Source organism: Vipera berus (genome assembly GCF_964194415.1).
Source record: "Vipera berus genome assembly, chromosome: 13".
Lineage (NCBI taxonomy): Eukaryota > Metazoa > Chordata > Lepidosauria > Squamata > Viperidae > Vipera > Vipera berus.
In genome coordinates, this window is record NC_138216.1 from 8,076,799 (window position 1) to 8,100,386 (window position 23,588).

The window sequence follows — 23,588 nt, forward strand, 5'->3', positions numbered from 1 at the left end:
ATAAAAATAAAAAATAATAAAATAAAATAAAAAATAAAATAAAAAATAAAATAAAATAAAAATAAAATAAATAATAAACATTAGAAATAAAATAAACCACCACAGCTGGGGATGTGGGTTGGGCTGAGAGAAACTGACTGGCCCAAAGTCAATTTTCATGGGTGAGGGTGGACTCGGAAATGTTTATGTTTATTGGACTTATATACCGCCCTTCTCCCGTAGGACTCAGGGCGGTTCACAAGGAATTTAAAATAACAATACAACAATACAATTACAAAAGTTAAGAACAATTAAAATGAATTAAATTTAGTCCTTGAATAAAATAAAACCCCTGTTAAACTCCAATTAAAACCCAATTAAATTAAAATTACAATTAAAATTCTCAGTCCAGACCAGAAAGCTCGAAGAGCCAGGTCTTCAGGTCCCGTCAGAATGAGCGAAGGTCAGGGACAGTCCTGAGCTCTACAGGCAGCTGGTTCCAAAGGGCAGGTGCACCCACAGAGAAGGCCTTCCCCCTGGGTGTTCCCCGCCGGCAATCTTTTGCCGGCAGTACCCTGAGAAGGCCCTCCCTGTGGGAGCGCACAGGACGAAGGGAGCTTGATGCCGGCAGCAGGTGTTCCCTCAAATATCCCGGACCCAAGCCATTTAGGGCTTTATAGGTCATCACCAGCACCTTGAATCTCACCCGGAGGGCAACCGGAAGCCAATGGGTCTCCCCAGCCCTGAACCCCTACATCACACTGGTTCTTGAGTAGCAACCGCGCACCAGTGTGTTTGGTGGAGCTTCTGAGAGTGAGGAACAAAAAACACCGAAGTTTGCAGTGGAAACATTGCGCAGCACATTCCAATCTGGTTGACCTGGGTGGCACCTGGCAACCAGCCCTCATCCAGGAGATAAACAGCATGAGGCACAGTGTGTATTCTTCCATCAGGGCTGGAGAGAGTTGATAGGGTAAACACTGCACATCCCCATCCATTCACAGCAGGAGCTGCAGAAATTCCTCTCTTGTACACTGAACTACTACTGGTATATTCTCCATACTGGTGGTCCTCAATTTATGGCCACAAGTGGGATCAGAACCTCCATTGCTAAGCAAGACCGTTGTTAATGCCTGATCTTACAAACCTTTATTTTTTTTTTTTATTGAAAAGTTTTAACATACAATTTTTCTTTAAAACCCCCCCTCCCCCTCCCTTCACCCTCCCCCCCTACCTCTCCCCCCTCCCCCCCTCCCCCCCCCGACTTCCCAGAGCTAAATACAAGGTATATATAAAAAAACCAATCATAAACAATCATATACTAACAACTATAAGCTCTAAAATCCATCACTCTCTAGCTTATATAGGATAAAACAAACCTTAGTAATATTAAATATATATATAAAAAAAAACTAAAAGAAAAAAAAAGAAGAAAAAAGAAAGAAGACTTATTCAAATGCTACATAAAACTTCTTAACCCTATACTTATTCTGGATAAACTCAGTAGGGCAAATCCCACTTGACAAACCTCTCACTTAGCAACATAAATTGTGGGCTCTGCTGTGGTCGTAAGGCAAGGACTACCTGTAGTTCACCAGAGTCTTTTTGTATTGGGACACCTTTTTCTGGATTTCTTTTGTCTCTCCAAAAGACCAGGGCAGAGAGAATAGGGCAGGGCAAGCTAAATTAACAATCCCGCAAGATCGGCATGAGCAAAACCAGTTAGGAATCTCTGTGGGATTAAATAGAAACCAGTTCTTTATCCCACCTGAACTCCTGTGCTGTGGATTGGCAGTTAGGGCCCCCATTCCTGGTCTAATGTCCTAACAAAGGCTTTACAACAGGCGTGGAAATAATGTCTATGGAGATTTTCAGTCATCCAGGTCCTGGTTGTCCCAAATGTGCTTTTCCACAAGGCAAATGGACTTCCTTGTTTTTCTTTGAAGACATTTCGCTTCTCATCCAAGAAGCTTCTTCAGCTCTGATTGGTTGGTGGGGAATGGAAGGATCTATACTCCTTGCAGACAGCTGGTCATTTGCCTTCTTTTAGTGACTGCAAATGACCAGCTGTCTGCAAGGAGTATAAATCCTTCCATTCCTTTTCCCACCATCCAGTCAGAGCTGAAAAAGCTTCTTGAATGAGAAGCGAAACGTCTTCAAGAAAAACCAAGAAAGTCCAGTTGCCTCATGAAAAAAAGCACCTTTGGGGCATGGAAATAATGGAATTCAGCCTCAGCGGCTAGGAGATTTATGAATATGACTCTTCTCTAGACTTTTGCTGCAGATAGCTTGAGAATATCCATAAGCTGTCAGCCGTTGCCATGGTAATTTGCTGAGCTGAATCCAGCAGACACTCTGCTAGATCTCTCGGAGGTGAGTTAACCACGTCTACCTATCGATTATTTAACCGCTAAAGTTGACAAATAAATGCAATAACAAATGCAATTATAAATAAAATCAGGGGCGACTCAGAACAACCGCCTTGCTTAGCAAAAGGAGTTTTGATTGTAAGATGAAGACTGTCTACAAGGCCCTCTGGGATATCAACTTCAAAAGAAGATGGTGCCCTGGGTTAAAACCGAACTATAATTGTAGCCCAGGACTCTCTGTGATATCCACAGCTCTGCTAAATCAGGGCAGATTTACTATTTTCTGCACTAAGAAGGACACCATTCTCAGCTCAAAGACTTTACCTCAGAAAACACTAGAAATTTTGGGCCACAGATCTCCTGGAGTCTGTTGGTAATACTCAGCGTGCAGGTTTCGAAGAGGAAATAATGGTGAAAATTTCGACACCGAATCCTGCTAAGGAAACCCAAAGGGAGAGGTTTATTGCATTATGTTATACATTTTCTTTTTTTATGGCTGTCTCTAGATGGAGTCAGGCCTGGGGATGTTTTGGGTTCCTCTTCATTTGTGGACATGGAAAGCAAATACCCACCCATTGACAAGCCATCTCTGGTTGCATCCGGCTTTGACATATCGGCTGCGGTACATCATGCTCTTCACTTCTGCTTGCTTGGGCGATTTTGCTGAGTGGTTTTACTGAAAAAAATTTGGCCCTCATCTTGAAATGCATCCGGAAAAGAAGCTATTGAGGACGTTGGCTGTGTAGTTTCCAGCCAACAGATTTTGTAGAAAAACCAAACTGGCTAATGGCTCTTCTGACTCATTTTTTAAAAACTAATAGTTCCCACTCTCCCTGTCTCTTACTTTATTTTAATAAATTCAATTTATTGAGTTGCCTATGCAGCATACAACTCATGGTGACATAACTGCAGTAGGAGCCACAACGACAGGCAGTCCTCAATTTAATGACCACAGTTGCGCCCAAAATTTCCCTTGCTGAGCAAGACAGTTGTTCAGTGAGTTTTCCTATTTTACGACCTTTCCTACCACAGCTGTTAAGTGAATCACTGCAGTCATCAAGTTAATAGCACAGCCGTGAAGTGAATCTGGCTTCCCCATTGATTTTGCTTGTCAGAAGGTCGCAAGAGGCGATCATGTGACTCCAGGACACGGCAACGGCCATAAGTATCAGACAGGCCTCTGAATTTGGATCATGGGGATGCTGCAACGGTTGTAAGTGTGAAAAACGGCCGTAAGTCACTTTTTTCAGCGCTGTTGTAACTTCGGTCACTAAATGGATGGTTTGTACATCAAGGCCTACCAGTATTAATATTTTGGTGATTTGTCTCCCTAATTGTAATTCTTTTGGACAAGACCAGTTGTATCCTCTCCTCAAATCGGATATTGAGCGAGCAGCTTCATGTTGGGAGGACACAGCTAAAGTAAACACAGCTTGGGGTAAACACAGCTACAAGGACAGTATCCTCCATGAACCCTGAAGGTCTTAGCCACCAGGCCAACTACAGGGTGCAGCCCGGGCTGTGGCTCTCCAGTTTTTCCACATCGCGTTTTGCTCACTTTCTGGGGTCTAATTCCCAAGACAGCTGCCTTGCTCTGTTTTATGAGACCCCACCCGTATTGCCCAGTTTGCAGCCACTGTTGTGTGTTATACTTCCAAGCTGTACTTTGTGCCTCTGGCAATAAAGATATGTGGCGTGGAGACCAGCCAGCCAATCTAAATAAACCTCTAAAAACTCTGGAAATTGTGGGTTCTCCATGACTGGAGGCCTTCAAGAAGAGACTGGACAATCATTTGTCTGAGATGGTGTAGGGTCTGCTGCTTGAGCAACAGGTTGGGCTTGAAGACCTCCAAGGTCCCTTCCTTACTTTTCTTGTTTCATTTTAGCAGCAGAGCTTCTCCGAGAACCCAGCCTTCTCAGAATCTTTCCTTACAAGTCTCCTCTGCCATCTCTAGTCATTCCATGATTCATCACGTGAAGAGTTTCCACAGTGCCTTTTTCCTGCTTGCGGTTTTCACTTCCCCATTTTTTTTCTTCTTCTTTGCTTTTCTGGCAGGGTGTTTCCATGATAGGTCTGTTGCAATCAGGGGCACAATTGCCACCCATTTTGCTGAGGAGGAGGGCTTTGCACAAATTAAAGCAATGCCATTCAAATCCCAAAGGAAGAAGTCAGCGCCTGTATTCCTTTACCTGTTTTGGACAGAGATAGATAAGACAGATGGAGATGGAGATGGAGATATAGAGATAGAGATAGTTAGATAGATAGATAGATAGATAGATAGATAGATAGATAGATAGATAGATAGATACAGAGATAAATGGATAGATAGATGGATAGATAGATATGGAGATAGATATAGATAGATAGATAGATAGATAGATAGATAGATAGATAGATAGATAGATAGATAGATAGATAGACAGACAGACAGACACGGACAGAGATAGATAGATATGGACAGAGATAGATACAGAGATAGATGGATGGATAGATAGACAGACAGACAGACAGACACGGACAGAGATAGATAGATATGGACAGAGATAGATGGATGGATGGATGGATGGATAGATAGATAGACAGACAGAGACAGAGATAGATAGATAGATACTGACAGATAGATAGATGGATGGATGGATAGACAGACAGACAGACACAGAGAGACAGATACTGACAGAGAGAGAGAGAGAGAGAGAGAGAGAGAGAGAGATGGACAGATGGATAGATAGATATAGATTTGAGACAGATACCTCAAAGCTTAATGAGTTCTTAATAGAAATATCCCATTTCTATTAATATTCTTTAAGGTGACAACATATGGAATGTTTTTCTAAATAAAGTGAACAGATGCCAATGAAGGCTCAGAAATCATTGTAAGCAGGAGCGACTTGCCTTAACTATACCTTTTCTGATTTGCTATCTGTCCAAGGCTTTGGAGTGATGTACCCTCAGGTTCCCATATCTTTTGCCTTTGTTGGCATTAGTGTGCTTAAAAATAAGTACAACAGTGATGATGATTAAGGATCTCCATTAGTATCAATTTCAATTACAAATGGTTTTCCATGAGTCAGGAATGGTTAAACTTCTGCATATGTTTAAACCACTAAGTTTTCCCCCCCTCAAACTTAGAAGCAAAGCAAGATAGGTGAGAACATCTTTATTTTGGGGATTGGACCAGAAAGCAATGTTGTCTAGATAGAAAAGTCCTTTTTCATAAACACACTGCAAGTTGCAAGGCTTTATATGGAAAGCATGGGTTGGAAACAAAATAACAGAGTTGGAAGGGACCTTGGAGGTCTTCTAGTCCAACCCCCTACTCAAGGCAGAGTCCTATAACATTCTGGACAAATGGCTATTCAACCTCTTCTTAACAACTTCCAGTGATGGAGAACTCAAACTTCTGGAGGCAAGCTGTTGCTCTGATTAATTGTTCTCAACGTCAGGAAATTTCTCCTTAATTCTAGGTTGGATCTTTGAAGAGATACATTTTTGAAGAATGCTTAGGGAATTGTACCTGAGAAGCGTAGCAACATTATTTATTACACATACCCTGAAATTCAGAATGATGGAATTGGCACCTTAAAGATCATCCAGTCCCATCTTGGCAAGGTGTAGGAAAACCACATCATCCCTCCTGAAGAGATTTTACCTTTTTGCCAAATCTTTAGAGGGACTGCCCTTTTTTTTTTTGTCCCCCTAGGGGCAATACAAAAGACTTCTCCAATGTTGTTATTAGAATACTGCGTCCAGTTTTGGTCACCACATTACAAAAAAAGATGTTGAGACTTTGGAAAAAGTCAAAGAAGAGCAACTAAGAGGATTAAAAGCCTGGAGACTAAAACATACGAAGAACGGTTGCAGGATTCGGGTTTGGCTAGTCAAGAGAAAAGAAGAACGGGTGGGGGGGGGGACATGATAGCAGTATTCCAATATCTGTAGGGCTACCACAAAGAGGAGGGGGGTCACCTTATTTTCCAAAGCACTAGAGGGCAGGAGAAGAAACAATGGATGGAAACTAATCAAGGAGAGAAGCAACCAGGAATAAAGTAGAAACTTCCTAACAGTGAGGACAATTAACCAGTGGAACGGCTTGCCGTCAGAAGTCGTGGGCGCTTCTTCACTGGAGATTTTGAAGAAGAGACTGGACAGTCACCTGTCTGAAATGGTCTAGGGTCTCCTGCTTGAGCAGGAGGTTGGACTAGAAGACCTCCAAGATCCCTTCCAGCTCTATTCTGATTGAGCTGTTTTATAACCAGTCCCGCTATGCGTTTGGCAAATGATTAAACTCTACTGCTCAACTAAATTGTATATGAAGTGACCACTGACATCTAGAGGACTAAATGGGCAGTGCTACTTGACTCCCATTCCTTTTTAAAGAAGAGTCTGAACATATTGTACACTTGCAAAAACATCAACATCCCATAATTGCAACATAGGAAAGGGCATTGCTTGCTAGAGGTCCTAGGAATCAAAGCCCTAAATAATATGCGAGGGGTATCAGTTCGGGAAAACCGTGCAGTGATATTTTGGCAAGGCAGGCAAAACACCCCAACTACATTTCCAAGAAAACAGTTTGGGCTTTTCACGTACTGGAAGTCCTTTTTGACTTACAACAATTTATTTTAATAACCATTCCAAGTTAAAATGGCACTGAAAAAAAAGGGATTTACACACCTACAACTGTTGTAGCATCTCCACAGTCACGTGTGTTCAAAATTTGGGAGCTTGGCAACCGGCCTGCATTTACAATAGCCGCACAATTCCGGAGTCCTGTGATCGCCATCTGCAACCTTCCCAGCTGGCTTCTGACAAGCAAAGTCAATGGGACAATTTGGATTTGCTTATTAACCACGTGATTCATGTAACTGCAGTGATTTGCTTAACAACCATAGCAAAATAAAAAATAAAAAAAATGCCGTAAGTTGGGCGTGACTCACCTTACAAGCTCCTTACTCAGTGATGAAAACCCTGGTCAAAATTATGGACGTACATCAAGGGCTACTACACCTGTGGTCAGATCTGATTTGAAAGAAACTTTACAATGACCTTACTCTTTGGGTTTATCTGAACAGAAACAATGAAAGATGCTTAATAATCAAGCCACAATGTTAGGGGAGACTTCTCCCCCTCCCAAATCTCAGGATCTCGGCACCCAAACAACCACGTTTCCCAGTCCTAGGAGCAACCTTAGATGCGGAAAAATCTCAACAGCAGGCCCCAATAATTATGAAGCTGCATTGAAAAATGGAAGTCATACTCAAGTTTATTTTTACAATAAAATCGGTTGGATTTCTGGACAGTCACAGATCCACACACTTTATACGGACTTAGGCCATGACAACTTGAAGAAGAGGCGATATAAATTATGAAGTGGGGAAAGGTTCGGGGGCCAGAAAGTCACAAATGTCTCTGGACGAGGGGGTGGGGGGGGGTGGAGAAACCCCACCATCCGAAATAAACTCTGCACATTCATACATATTCAGTACACCGAGTTTGAAAATCAAGATGCACAGCACCAAAAGAAAGATAAAGAGGCAGTCGTGTTACTGAAAACATTGCAGGGCTGGAGAGATCACCCAGTCCCATACCAATCAACTACTGCTTTACTCTGCACTGAATGCTTCAGGTCAGATGGCTAATACTGCTTTGGAAATACTGTTTCTCTAAGCACAAATGCAGAGGGATAAGTCTAGAAAAGGACCAAGGGCTGGTGGGAATATTTCCGTGCACAATGTATATTGCATTGAACTTCAGCGGTCTGAAGCTATTAACTGGAAATAAAGCATATTACTGATATGCGGTGCCTGGAATGTAAACAGAAAAATATGATGATGTAAGGGGTTTCCTTAACATCCCCAAATCAGTGCCACTGCAGAATTAAAAATTAATTAAGACTCCTGAAATATAATTTCCCCACACGTTGGAATTATTAGTAAATTCCATTAATTATTGGGACAGCAGCCAGGTACGACAATATCACACAGACACAAAAAGCAGGGGGTTCAAATAGACTTAAGGAACCAAGTCCCTAAAAATAATGGGTTGGATCTGAAGGTGCTTGTGTGCTGTGCAATAAAATCTTTCCATCTACTGTAGCTCTGTGAGGATCAGGGAATCCCTAGAAGGGTGTAATACACAGAGGGTGAGAAGGGAGGAAAGCTGAAAGAAATCAGCAACATAATCCACTGATTACATACAATTCTCTTTGGATGGAAGCTCCAATTGATAAGAAATGAGACTTACTGATTTTGCCTCAGCTGCTCACCCACATCTGTCAAGATCTGGAAAAGAAAAAACCCTGAATGCCTCCAGGGGATGGCAATGGATCCACTGAGTTATGGATCAACTGAGGGGTTGATTTAAGATCACCCCTTCCCACTAAAAAAAATATATCAGGCTGTGCATCAAACTCAACAGAGCAGAAAGAGGCTGAGCGGGAATCACTTAAGACTACACGGAATTACGTACAAAGTCACCGTGACTAAACAAGGAGGTCCCAGATTTATCTGAGATCCTCAAATCAGCTTTTTACAAAGTAGGAAGAAGCTTAGTTCTTGTGGCCTCAAAGGGAAGCTTGGTTCCTGCAACTGGAAACAGGCCACGGAAACTTGAAATACTTCACAGGCTAATTATTCTTGTTGAAGGAGGCAACCTTCTCAGCTGCTCATAGTGTCCTTGAACCCCCAAACTTCCATGATAGCTATCTGGAAATTTTCAGAGCACAACGGCTGATTGTTGAAAGTATTGCAATGACTCGTTCTTCCGTGATTCAAGTCTGCATCAAGGTACAGGGCTTGGCCATCACCACCACCTGCGAACAAGAGAGACGTTGCGCCATTTTGGAATGTCTACCTCAGGGGTCTTCAAACCTGGCCCTTTTACGAGTTGTGGACTTCAGCTCCCAGAATTCCTCAGCCAGGCACGCTGGCTGAGGAATTCTGGGAGTTGAAGTCCGCAACTCATAAGAGGGCCAGATTTGAAGACCCCTGGTCTACATCTTGATGCGATCTCACATATGATTCTTGTATTATAGGTAGCCCTTTGACTTATGTCGGTAACAGAACTTGAATTTCTGTCGTTAAGTCATGACCGACACAAGCTGAGGCACCCATGTGACCGGCCCCAATTTTACAACATTTTTTTTTGCTGATCATTAAGCAAATGCCACGGCTGTTAAGTAAATGCAGCGGTTGTTAAACTGGGTAGTTATTAAAACAAGTTCTGTGTTCCTGGGGGTGATTTCTTTTTGCTAGAAACTGTCAGAAAATGTAGAAACCTGCAAAATGTTGTACCTTACAGTCACACGACTGCAGAATGCTGCAATTGGCTGTAAAAATTATACTGGTTGCCTGAAATGCAGTCGTGTGACTGTGATGTGTATGTGTGTATGTTCTTGCAGCTGTCGGAACTCTGGAATCAGGTTGTAAGTAACTGTGGATGGGGGCGGGAGGTGTGGGGGGGTGGGCATTATAAGATTGAACAGTTGGTATGTGACTGGTCATTAAGCAAGGACTACCGATACTTTTGTGACAGAAGAGAAACACTCACGTCTTCCTATACATCAAATAGCTGCCTCCAGTTCCTTTAAACAGGCCGCTCTGGAATTAAAAGACTCGGATGGCCAAAATCGATAAAGGAGAATATTTGTAGCTCAGGGTTGAAATGAAATGAAATCTCTGGGCACCACTGACCCGGATGACGTTACCTAGTCTGGGTAATGAAACGTCCGCAGGAAAACAACCCAGCTCAGAGAGAGCACCAAGAAGCGAGCTCTTGTGACTATCTGTTGTGATTCAGCGTCAGCCTGTGGATTCGGCAGCTGAGTTGAACAATGCCCTCTATCTTTCCCAGCATTAGGCTCTTCTCCAGTGAGTCCTTCCTTCTCATTAGGTGGCCAAAGTATTGGAGTTTCAACTTCAGGATCTGGCCTTCTAAAGAGCAGTCAGGGTTGATCTCCTCTAGGACTGACCGGTTTGATCGCCTTGCAGTCCAAGGGACTCGCAGGAGTCTTCTCCAGCACCGTAGTTCAAAGGCCTCAATTCTTTGGCACTCGGCCTTTCTTATGGTCCAACTTTCACTGCCATACATTGCAGTTGAGAAGACCGTAACCTTGACTATACGCACTTTTGTTGGCAGGGTGATGTCTCTGCTTTTTAATGTGCTGTCTAGATTTGCCATGGCTTTCCTCCCCAGGAGCAAGCGTCTTTTAATTTCTTGGCTACAGTCCCCATCTGCAGTGATCTTGGAGCCCAGGAAAATAAAATCTGTCACTACCTCCATTTCTTCCCCATCTATTTGCCTAGTTAGACATAACAATACTATAATAGTGTGTGTACTCAGGGGCTTTTGAAAAAAGAGATGATAAGAAGTGGCGGGTTGGAGAACTGGGGGGAAAGCCTGCGTTTCCAACTAATGGGGGGAGTGTGATTTATGACTGTTAATTAAAGGAGGGAATTGTGTTTGAAAGTATGTGCAAAGGGAAGGGGAACTCAGATTTTTGGCTTAATGCCTCGAAGTTCTTTGAAGAGTTTCATCTGTCGGAACCATGACAACAAGCAGCTGTTTTGAGAGGAAGCGAAAAACCGGAGACCTACCTATGATGATGCATTCAGTGCTACCAGCCATAAACATGGACGCTGCTTTGGAAGGCAAGTTGAAATGCCGGGCTGAAAGGAAAGGAGAGAGGCGACTGGAAGGATCTGAGGGGAAGTTGGTTGAGGATGGGGAGTCAGAAACAACCGAAGAATTGTTGTCTTGTTCGGAGCCAGTCATGGTGAGTTCTGGGTGCTTGATTATAACCCACTCGTATCGTTCCACTTCGGGCACCAGCTGCAAAAAAAGACAGGAGATTTAAGTTAAAAAGCCAGTGCGCTCAAGCCGGAACTGAATACTGAAGTCCTCTAGAAGAAAGTCACAATGGTTTCTTACCCTGAACACAAAACATTCTCCTGTCCCAAAGAAACGTAGCTTGCCTCCTCCTCGTTTACGTTCGCTCCAGTCTGTCGATAAATAAGCCCCACAGACCTAGGAGGTAAACAGACATTGTTTTAGGAAGCAGATAACTTCAATAAGTCAATAGCTGTAGTGGAATGTAGTCTGGATTCCCAGGAGCTTGCGATGTCTGATAGGCAGGAAGAGAACAAGGGTTCTCCCTAGCAGTGTATCTGTAGATATGCAGATAGCTACTTTAGTCTGGCAAGATTCTGTCTGCGGGTGGAGAACAATACAGGAAACTACTTTTAAGTAATGCCTTATGTCGTTCTTGGGCCTGACAATAGCTGCTCTTTCAGCTGACAGCTCAACTCTGGCAGATTGAAAGCCAAGTGTGTTAAGTATCTGAGTGTATCCTCTGGTGAATCTTGGGTTGTAAATGCAACAAACAGGAGCATCAAACGAGTCCAGGGGACTTTCATTGAGAAGAAAGCGACGATGGAAATCTCTGTTTTTATTTAGGGGAAGAAAACCTTAGAAATTGCTTCCATCAAGCTTATGAAATTCATCCAGGGATCCTCTAACCAGGCGGTTCTTTACCCTCTCACTTACCTCTTGCATAGTTGTTTTAATCAAAAGGAGAGTTGGTTCCTGTCCCTCACAATGTGAATAAAACCTAATGTACAAACACAGATATAAAAAGATGTCTGTATTAATTCAACTTCTACTGAAACATTAATTTACCTTCTACTAATTGAATACATTCCTCTAAGATTTGGTAGACTCACAAATACCAATGTATAGCATAAATATGAAGCAGGGCTATTATGTATGGTGAAGACGCTTGCATCCCACTTGGAAGTTTGAGAGTTCAATCCTAGATAGCGGCAGATGTTTCTCTCCAAGGTGCAAAGAAAAAAAAATCTGCTGCAAACTCCATATAGGCGTCAGGAAGGGCATCCAGCCAGTAAATGCTCAGCTCCATACAACTCTACCCTGGATTAAGGGATTTCAGGGTCGGAAAATGGGAGTTATATATGATATAACTTTATATATATATATCTCAAGATGGGATAAAAATATCATTAATGCAGTTCAACATTTTTTGAACATTCAGATAAGTTTAATCTAATAGGAACTAAAAAGCTCCATCAATCAAAAAGCGCATTGTACTTGAGTGACGGCTCATAAACAATTAATCAAGTTACAATAATGGTACACTTATCAAACAGAGGCATAGAATCAAGATCACGCAAAATACTAGTACCGCCTTACAAAGCCCTAGTAAGACCATACCTGGAATACTGCAGCCAATTTTGGCCACCATATCACAAAAAAAGTTGTTGAGAGTTTGGAAAAAAATCAGAGAAGAGCAACTAAGATGATCAAAGGCCTGGAGACTAAAACATACAAAGAACGGCTGCGGGACTTGGGTTTGGCCAGTCTAAAGAAAAGAAGAAATAGGGGAGACATGATAGCAGCATTCCGGTATCTGAGGGGCTGCCACAAGGCAGAGGGGACCAGGTTGTTCACCGAAGCACCAGAGGGCAGGACGAGAAACAATGGTTGGAAACTGATCAAAGAGAGAAGCAACCTGGAATTAAGGAGAAACATCCTGACAGTGAGGACAATCAACCAGTGGAACAGCTTGCCACCAGAAATTGTGGGCGCTCCATCACTGGAGGTTTTTAAGAAAGGACTAGACCAGGGGTAGGCAACCTTGGCTCTTTTATGACTCGTGGACTTCAACTCCCAGAATTCCTGAGCCAGCCATGCTGAGGGGAAAGGGAGAGGTTTCCAAGCAGAGCCATGCTGGCTCAGGAATTCTGGGAGTTGAAGTCTATGAGTCATAAAAGAGCCGAGGTTGCCTACCCCTGGCCTAGGCTGCTTTATGACTCGTGGACTTCAACTCCCAGAATTCCTGAGCCAGCCATGCTGAGGGGAAAGGGAGAGGTTTCCAAGCTGAGCCATGTTGGCTCAGGAATTCTGGGAGTTGAAGTCCACGAGTCATAAAAGAGCCAAGGTTGCCTACCCCTGGACTAGACAATCACCTGTCCGAGATGGTGTAGATTCTCCTGCTTGAGCAGGGGGCTGGACTAGATAGAAGACCTCCAAGGTCCCTTCCAGCTTCTATTTTATTCTATATAGGTGATCATAAAAAGAAGGCAGGTTTAAAGTCATTCATGGCTGAACTCGGTAGTCTTTAAAGGCATGAAAGAAGTGAGTATCGTTTGACAACCCTCGTCTGATTCTTAATCAAGCTTCACAAGCTAGTAGATTCAAGGAGAGGCAGAAACTGGCCCAAGACACTTGGTGACCTTCAGAGTTGGGGAGAGATTTGAATCAGGCTCTCCACAGTCCTAATCCAACTTTTTTAAAAAATCATCCCGTTGGACAGTCGGTAGAAGCAAGCTGGGGACTGACTGTCCCAGAGAAAACTTACCTGTGCGGTGGCTAAAGGTCTACCCTGACCTGATGGCACACAATCAATGCGGGGGCAACATCAATAACCTTTTCCTATTACAAATCCTTTTTTTTGAATGATGGAGTTAAGTACTACCTGTTTAGGGTAAAGCCATGTTCTGAGGTGGTAAAGAGCAGCAGAGGCTGACAGAGGGCAAAGCGCTCAGGAATCCACGACCAGATGTCCCTCATCTTCCTCACGTCAACAATTTCAGACTTGAAGTTCTCAGCGTGAACAGCCAAGTGGACATTCTGCCTGGGGATCAACAACAACAAAAAAAATACAGGTTGAGAAAAGGCCACTGGGCTTAAGCCAATGACACCTCTTTCAAGTCTTAAGCGGGAAGAGAATTATTGCTAAAAGATAACAGCAGTAGCCCTAGCACAGTGATGGCGAACCTTTTAGAGACCGAGGGCCCAAAATGCAACCCAAAACCCACTTATGTATCGTCGGGTGCCGGTTGGGCGTGGCCCATTGGGTGGGCGTGGCTACAGTGGTAACGGCAGACTGGGGGGGACTAAAAAGTTCAATCCATCAATTGCAACTTTGCAAGATCTTTTTTTTTCCTGCGAGAAGTTGAAATTGATTGAACTTTTTTTTTTTTTGCACACGGTGGCGGAAAGTGAAATGGTTTTATAAAACCCAGCTGAAGGCCTACTACGACTGGGGCAATGACGCGCGTGCCCACAGAGAGGGCTCTGTGTGCCACCCGTGGCACGCGTGCCATAGGTTCGCCACCACAGCCCTAGCACTCAAATGTATATTCTGTCCCATGGTGCTCTACAGCCCTCTCTTGAGGGGTTGACAGGGTCAGCTTACAGAGTTTCATGTTTAATCTCACCCTGTCCCCACAGTCCGTGGTTCTTAAGACTTAGTTTTGTAGGAACTATTCTGATAGCTTCCTGCAACTGAGCAGCACCCAGAACTGGATAAAACTAATGCACCATACCCATCTGAAGTGGGTATTCCTGGTAGACGATCTAAACCCCAAGGATTAACATTTGTCTGGCTATGATGGTGCAGTGGTTAGAATGCAGTATTGCAGGCTGACTCTGCCCACTGTCAAGAGTTCGATTCTGACCGGCTCAAGGTTGACTCAGCCTTCCATCCTTCCAAGGTGAGTAAAATGAGGACCCAGATTGTTGGGGGCAATATGTCGACTCTGCAAACCGCTTAGAGAGGGCTGTAAGGCACTATGAAGCGGTATATGTCTAAGTCCTATTGCTACCTATATCTGATTAGTTCCAAAAAAGATGGAAGTGATCATGTGGTGCCCCTGATAGTCAATGGAACTACATTCCTGTGGATTCTGGCTGTGCCAATGAAATCTATGAGCTTTATAATAGTGAAGGGAAACAAAGCTGGCCTAGAATACAAACACAGCATGCTCCATTTGACAGCAGCAAATATGCAATCTTCAGAAAGGCTTGAATTTTACCGCACTGCTTGCCGACGCGCATAAGCTTTACTGCTGCCATCACCTTAGTGCAGCCACAGCCATTTGGAAGCCAAATCAAATTAGAGGAGCAGAGCATGGAGATTCAAACATTCATACCTACCTTTTGGGGAATGCACCGCTGCAAAGCAATGCAGCAGATATGGAATTGACAGAAAAGAAGGCATGAGAAGGGAGACAAAAGGAAAAAAAAAGAGAAATCAAGAAAAGATCAGCAGTTTCATATATCCCCACCAAGTGCATGGAAAAAGCCTACAGAGAAACACAGAATAAGATCTGAGCAGACCAACAGGGAAATCAAAGACGGTTGAAAACTTTTTTTTTTCCTAACAGAAAAGTCCGTTCTCAATTCTTTCAACGGTTTTTAAATTTCCTAGTAATCTCCGTCGCAACATTTATGACTTCTAGTTCAACAGGCAATCTTGCATCGCTTGGACTACATTTCCCTCAATCTCTTAGTAGAGTATGAGGCTAAGGAGGGTACTTAGGTACCTAAGGAGAGGGCCTCCTAAGGGTTCCGCCGTTCAGAGAATGCCGTCTGGTGGCTCCCAGAGGGAGGGCGTTCTCTGTGGGTGCGCCTGACCTATGGAACTCCGGATGGCTCCCGACCTTCGCTCCTTCCGACGCGACCTAAAAACCTATCTGTTTGAGCAATCCGGTCTGGTCTGACGGGTTCTGTTGTAATTATTGTTTTAAGGTAACTTATCTTCTGCATTTGGGCATTAGGGTTTAATTTGTTTTCAATATCTGTATTTGTTCTTTTGATATTTATGTCACTGTTCACCGCCCTGAGTCCTTAGGGAGAAGGGCGGTATACAAATCAAATCAAATCAAATCAAATAAATAAATAAATAAATAAATAAATAAATAAATAAATAAATAAATAAATATTCTCAGTCATCCAGGTCACGGTTGTCCTTTTTCAAAAGACAACTGGACTTTTGTTTTTCTTCAGTTCTGAAGAAGCTGCTTGGATGAGAAGCGAAACATCTTCAAGGAAAAACAAAGTCCAGTTGCCGTTTGAAAAAAAGGACTATGGGGGTCTACTTCATTTACTTTTAGTTTTACTTTTCCTGACTAACTTGCCTCACGTTCCACTTTTATCTTTGCCTTTCCCCAAGACTTTAAAGACAAAGCGTCAGCAATACATTTGCTATAACAGATTGTGTCTTATGATCTCAGTAGCAAGATGCTGCAGGATCCATTAGAAACGAGTCTTAATAGCCATTTTTAGAGTCCTGTCACTGCTACGTGAATCCAAATGTGTGAAAAGAGCGAAGGTGTTATCTAAACCCAACCTTAAAAGTTCACATTCATTCTAGCATCAGCTGTCGCAAGCTCTCTCTCTTTTTTCTTTTTTTTTTTTTAAATCCAGGAGTACGGAATGTATTACCCGGAGGATGCTGAACGGTAAGGCTTGTGGGGAAACTGAATTCAAAAAGCTACAGGGAATAGGTTTATATAGCTTTAGAAATGATGCCCTTTGTGTGCGTGAAAGATGAGTTATTGATTTTGCTAGCTAAATTATTTTAAGCTTTCTATTTTGAGTCGGTCAGCAGCTGGAGAACCTCCCTTGGCTGAAGTTTCTATTTCAGATCCCTAAAAGGTAAAGAGATAAAAGGGTAACGCTGTTCTTCAAACTTCCAGAATGCGACACCCTCAAAATCGTAATTCAAGATACCAGAAAGCAGATTTCAAATCCCTACTAGGAAAGTTTTAAGAGGAATTTCTAACCAAAGAGGTGTTAGGGTCTCCTCCACTAGATCAATCATCTGTCAGCAACGGTTTAACAGTGAAAAACCACTGACGACCCCTTTTCACACTTACGACCGCTAGTAGCATCCCCACAGGTTGACTCAGCCTTCCATCCTTCCGAGGTAGGTAAAATGAGGACCCAGATTGTTGGGGGCAATAAGCTGACTTTGTAATAATGCCGCTTGGGGGTGTGTGTGAAAGCCCTAATAAAGCAGGCATATACATAGAATGAAGGCTATTGCTAAGCACATTTGATTTGTGCTTAGATTGTAAGCCGTCCTGAGTCTTCGGAGAAGGGCGGGATATAAATGGGATTAAAATAAAAATAAAATAAATCTGATCAACATTTGGATGCTTGGCATGTGTTTATGATGATGTCCCAGGCTTACGCAATCACCGTTTGCGACCTTCTGACAAGCAAAGTCAAGGTAGAAGCCAGATTCCCTTAACAATCGTGTTACTAGCTTAACAGCTGCGGGGATTCGCTTAGCTACTGTGGCCAAGGTCATAAAATGGGGCAAACCTCACTTAAAAACTGTCTCACTTAGCAACAGAAACGTTGGGCTCAGCGGTGGCCGTAAGCTGAGGATTACCTGTACTGATTGTATTTGAGGATGGATGCAAATGGAGGATGGATGCACAGACAACCCCCGATTTTACCGCAACATTTATTCCCCGTAAAGCAAGAATTTTGTTGCCCGATTTAAAAAGCCTCCACATAGGGAAGCTTTTCAGGGAAGTCCCACTACCTTTTCTGCTTGACCGTTATGCCTTTCTGCTGCAGAGCCTTCTCGTTGGCCATTTGCAAAAGCTGGATCTCTTTCCGCGAGAAGAGACGGATCGCAAAAGCTTTTTCCAGCAGTTTCTCGGGAGATGCCCACTTTGCGATGTCCCTCACAAACGCTCGGATGTCCTGCTGCACATTTTCCGTCTCCGGGCTCTGCCCAACTCTGAATTTGTGAAAGAATTTGAGGAGAGCCAGCGCCACACGGTAGAGCACCTTGTAACCTTCCACCAGGAAGACGTCAAAGACGCGGGCGAGGTAAACCAGGGGCAGCTCCCCAAAGAGCCACCGGTGCCAATCCGAGTAGACTTCTAACACATCTTCAGAGATGGCGACTATGAGTTTGTGAGCCGCCTGGCAGTACTTATTAGCCAGGTCCCCGAAGGTCATGCAAGACGACTCAAAAGCCAAGAAGGTCTGGTCGATGAAGCGCTTGGATGGGTCATTAAAGGCCAGGATGCGGCAAACTTTCTCAAAGCACTCGGCTTCATCCCTGCTGTAGTGAAGGAGGAGGGCTACCACGGAAGGCAGAGCTGGGCAGAAGGAGATATCCGGGAACTGGCTTCCGACGCAGCAGATGACTTTCCTGACGGCCCCGATGCCCTCAGCGTTCAGGCAGTACGTGGGAACCAAGCTATCGTCGACAAATTCTGGAAGGGGGAGAGTGCTGCTGTTTCGCTTGCCGACTATTTTCACCACAATGTCTCGGTAGACGTGGGCATCTGGTGTCACCGTGCGGCAAGGGATAGAGCTGATCAACTTATCGTACACTTTGGCTCTTAAAGAGTGGCTCTTGGCCCAGTAGCCTTGGCGAGCCAGTGGTTTCAGAATGTCAACGTGAAATTCGGTGCTGGCCAGTTCCTTCCCATCTTGAGCCTGGATGGTAACATCCATCTTGTCCCAATCTATAAACCTACTGTATTCGCCCATAGTTGCCGAGACGGTCTTAAAGACACGACATAAAGAGATTTCTTTTTCGTAGACCCTGACAAGGTTTACTCTGCCTCCTGCGAGAGAACAAAAGGTTATTTAAATACGGAAGTGTCAGGTTGCCCCCCTTTGTTGCTAACTGTATAGGAGTGAGGGTACGTTACCAATTCAAGATGCTTTTTAAAAAATAATAATAATAATAATGGAATTATGTAGCTTTTATTTCATAACGTGTGCAACCAATTAACTCACAAACCAATGCTTCTCTCAGGGGAAGACTTGAGAAGCTAAGAGACAATCTCTGAATGCATTAAGTACCCATGGAATAAATATGGAAGATTATGATAATTATAAATGGCAGTCAATGGCCATCTCATACATAACAAAAGTTTAAGATAGGGGTTTTTTTTATAATAGAAACAGAATTTTCTAGATGATCACACACTCCCTAGATTTTCCTGCACGGCTTTGTAACTGCAAACTCACCGACCTAACAAAAGGATCTCACCAATTATAATCTAACAAGAGCGAACAGTAATTTATAGCACTTTAATCAACAACAGGCTACAGGATTTTTTTTTTTACAAAAGCATACACAAAAGATCATTCAATATAAAATTTTAAGATCTCCCATCATATTTCTCAGCCTGGGCAACTTCCAGATATGCAGATGTGAGTTCCCCAAATTTCACTATGCTGATTGGGGAATTCTCAGAGTAGTTGATATCCCCTTATCCTTCTGCAGGCTGAGAAACACTGCTTTAGAAACTCACTTTTAGCATTGGTTTGATTAGATTAAACTAGCCAGCCCAACCGTCTTGTATTCCCTTAGTTGAAAAACAATTCCCAGAATCCTCAACCACGATAAATTCTTGCTGGTTTAGAGAATGAATAAAACTTCCTTTTTGTTTTTCTTGTGTACTAATTGGTACAGTTGAGTCAGGTTACAATTCCACTAACAGTTTCTCTGTATTTCTTACTGCAAACCACCATTTGGAGATTTTTTTTAAAAAAAATAAATCTCAAACATTCTGAAAAGAACCGATCGATAGTGAATATGTGAGCAGAGGAATATTTGAGCCCAAATAGTAGGTTTATATACTGTACTGTACAGTCTTGTGCAACTGAGCTCCTCGTTCTCTAAGTCTAAACTCAGTTCCTTGCATTGTGGTTTGCTTCTCAGGAAAGAAGTGGAAGTGGGCTGAAGGGAAGAGATAAAACTGTTGTCCTTACTCAACTGCCTGGCTTTGCAACCCAAGCATGTGACCAGCGGTACGTGCAAAATTGGGTACAAGGGTTGCTTTTTCTTGCAGTTCAGCAGTGGCAATCAAGAAGAAATGCCAAGAAAGCATTTATAGAAAGCTGGATACTTATTTCACGTTATGCAATATATAACTAATACAGGCAACTAATAGTATTTCTCTAGAAGAGCAGGCTGAACTGGAAGGCGGGGTTAAACGTGTCATCCGTTTAAAGTCATTGCGTTGCCACAAGAGACCCAATTTCAGCCCCCTGTGAATTCCGCTGATCCTTGTCTAGCGCCAATTTATGTTTCTGCATTTCAGCTTTGTGCATTTCAGCTTTCATTTCCTACCCCAATAAGCATGGCGTCAATTATTAAGCACTGTTAATAAAAACAGTGGTGATAAGCTTATAGAGTTTCTATTAATTACCTGATTAATTCATCACTTTAAAGATGTCATTGGTAGACCAAGAAAATGGACTATTTGTCACATTCTTACATCACGGCTGCTATAATATGAGCTGCTACCCAAAAGTTTTTAATTGCACTGATTCATGAACAAAGTGAAGGATATATTACTACCACTAACTGCCAGAAGACTTCTTAGCAATTTGGAATTTGGTAGATGAGTTTACAGATAAGGGATACAATGCTGCATTCCCTACCCTATACCTGAATAATTATTATCCAGAAAAACCAGGTCATTATAACCTACAGTGACACTTTTGCGTTCCCACAGCTTTCTAACCACAGACTTGATAGGAGTCATCTGACACTTATACAAATAGACCTCACCTAAATTAGTTTTTTGTCCATTGTGTTCACAGCATTGAATTTGGTTTTATAGCTCTCAAGAGCAATACTGTATTATAGTATTTTAGTAAAAAAAGAAAAACACATTGTGAAGAAATAAATACTTCTTCCATAGAGAAAGTTTATACCGTGTTTAAAAGTACAATTATTAAAACAGCTTTGCTGGAAAGAAGTTAACAGGAAGCTGGATGTTAGGACATTATCACTGTTATTTATCCATGCTATTTATTTTTTTCATCATATTTTTTTTTACATTTGACAGGTTAGGGATAGGAGAACAAGGCTTATGGAACTGGTTACATGCTTGAGACCAATTATAACCAGCCCTCACATTTATGACCGTTGCAACATAAAAATTCAGATCCCAACTGTCGTACGTCGAGAACTAGAAATACGAACCTATAACTAGGTTATCATAACCTATAACTTGAAAATGGAAATTAATAACTGCAGCTTAGTCTAACAAAGCCTTTTTAATCATATAATTATGAAACCCAAACATACTAAAAATGATCAAATGAACCTATAAACTCACAAATTCCCCTTGAAATTATACTTTTCTCAGCTGTTAAATTGAATCTATAGCATCCAACTGAGAGAGACCAATAGATCTGAACTAACCAGATTTGGTAAAAAAAAAATCAGTACCGATGTGTTTTTTTTCTTTCTAGAAAAAAAAAAGCTTTTAAGCATCTAGCTTGCTGCATGGTTATAAGAAATTTCAAGAATTTGCAACTACTATAAAACTTCAGTTTGCCTAACCAAGATCTTTCCTCAGGGAAAGTACAAATGAGAATATAGCCAGGATGACTGAATATCTAATTCTCAGGTTAAAAATCTAAGGGGTTGTCTGAAAATTTAAAAACTTACCTTTAAGAATGTAAAACTACTTCTAGTTGTGGTTAAACTTCTGCATTCAATTATTTTAAATGCTTTTGATATCAATGTAGCCTTTCTCTCTCTCTAAATTGCTTTTCAATCAAGTCATGTGAAAAATGATAGTTTAATTAGCAACTCGTGGTTAAAATCAGTTGAATTATAATCTCTTGAACTTCTTGGAAAAAAATCTGAAAGGAAACATCTATGCTGAAGCTTTGCAGTACCTACCTAATGTTTACTTCCCGAAGGCATAATTACTTTTATGAAGCACCAATTAAAACACTATAAAAATGATAAACAAGGGCAATTTTCTTTTGTTTATTTAATCTGTAGGATATTGGCCATTTCAAGTTTACCAATTTGGTGCATTTGAACTTAGCATAACGTGAAGAGGAAAAAAATATACACATAGGTGTTTAACACCGAGTCTTTTGTGTTTATGCAACACCAGCTCTGTAACTACTAGAATTTAAACTGTTGGAAGTATCAACATCCAGTCCAGCTGACAAGAGGTAGCAACAATCATTTTGGATTGCTCATGTGTTGAGATACATCTTCCCTTTACTACTTACAATGCTCCTACTAAAAAGCACAAATCCATTCTACTTCCGACTATTTTATTTATTATCAAATTTGTGATGGAAAGAGATTACAATGCTCTCTCTGGAGGATGCAAAACTAATCGAGGGGTGTGTGTGTGTGTGTGCAATGCAGGAACCCCCCCCCCCAAGGCAATGCTTTGTGCAATCAGCTCCTGATTATACACATTTATTCTGCAGTCCTAAATATATTTGGTGGATGGACAAGAGCCACGGGTGGGCTGTTGGAAGACCCCAAAGACTAGATTAATGATCATGCAAAAAAAATATCTATTTCCGCACTGGTTTAAAGTTGACATTGAACTGATGGGACACAATCATCCCATCTGCTGTTGTGCAAACTGACAGCTAATCCAAGTAGGATCCCAAACACATGATGCTGAAGGCAGGCAGGCACTCTGATTATGCTCAAGGGCACTCTCGTCTTGCAAGGCAACCATGCGACGAAGGGGGAAGGTGGGACGAGGAGGGGGACAACGAGGAGGGGGCCTCAAATGAACCCAGGTCCCTTTCCCCCCCCTCGCAGCACCTTGCCCCCCCTCCATCCTCAAACCAAGCCCCACTTCGTTCAGCAAACCCCTGCCCCGCTGCCTTTCCTGCGGGAAAAGGCAGCCCCTTACCTTCGCCTCGCCTCCCCTCTCTCCGCAAGGAGCCCACGTGCACGCGCCTTGCCCGCCCTTTTCCCCAGGAATGCGCTTCCGCCTCACCTGCAGCCTCCGCGGTCCAGGTAACCAGGCACGAAGCCACCTGGATAAACCGGCGCAGGCGCAGTCGACGGTCTCCGAGCTCGCTCCTGCTTCCCTGTTCCGCGCAGGCGCTTCCTGCACTTAATTCGCCGGGCCTGTGGCGCGCATGCGTAGCCAGGACTCCCAGGTCGGCGCGCGCGAGGCTTGGAGGTGCAAAGTTTATTTTATTTATTTTATTTATCAATGGGACTTATATCCCGCCCTATCTCCCGAGGGACTCAGGGCGGCTAACGACAACAAAAATGAAAGGTCTCTGTACAGTAAATTAAAATTAAAAATTGGAATAAATTAAAGAATAGAGTTATTTATTTATTTATTTATTTATTATTAATGGGATTTATATCCCGCCCTATCTCCCGAAGGACTCAGGGCGGCTAACAACAAAACATGTAATAAGTACAGAAATTAAGATAAAAATTAAATTTAAAATCATCAGTGCAATAAATTAAAATTAAAAACTAAAAATAAATTAAAAATTGTAAATATAATTAAAATGCCTGTCAGTCCAAGACAGAGAGTTAATATAGAGTGCCTTTTTTTTAATTCTAGGACGCGAGGGCTAGACTTAAATCAGAAGGAATGAATTAATTTGGGCGGACCAGTTACACTAACCGTTCTTGTGAATGGGTCCCTGTCCAG

General features: G+C 42.5%; 1 protein-coding gene and 1 long non-coding RNA gene across 2 annotated transcripts; both read right to left on the minus strand.

The window, feature by feature from the left end:
* Positions 1 to 2,787: 2,787 nt before the first annotated feature.
* On the minus strand, positions 2,788 to 7,519 carry LOC308673882. Its single transcript, XR_014027763.1, has 3 exons — positions 7,024 to 7,519; positions 5,242 to 5,337; positions 2,788 to 4,538 (listed from the first exon to the last, which is right to left on the minus strand). It is a non-coding gene; the product is annotated as an uncharacterized lncRNA (long non-coding RNA).
* Positions 7,520 to 9,005: 1,486 nt separating this feature from the next.
* Positions 9,006 to 22,957, minus strand: TBC1D24 (TBC1 domain family member 24; the record flags this gene model as incomplete). Its single annotated transcript, XM_081337966.1, has 7 exons — positions 22,911 to 22,957; positions 17,705 to 18,746; positions 13,841 to 13,999; positions 11,893 to 11,956; positions 11,278 to 11,373; positions 10,944 to 11,178; positions 9,006 to 9,160 (listed from the first exon to the last, which is right to left on the minus strand). The coding sequence occupies exons 2-7, from the start codon at positions 18,667 to 18,669 to the stop codon at positions 9,006 to 9,008; spliced, it is 1,674 nt and encodes a 557-aa protein (XP_081194092.1). The 5' UTR covers positions 18,670 to 18,746; positions 22,911 to 22,957.
* Between the last annotated feature and the right edge of the window lie 631 nt (positions 22,958 to 23,588).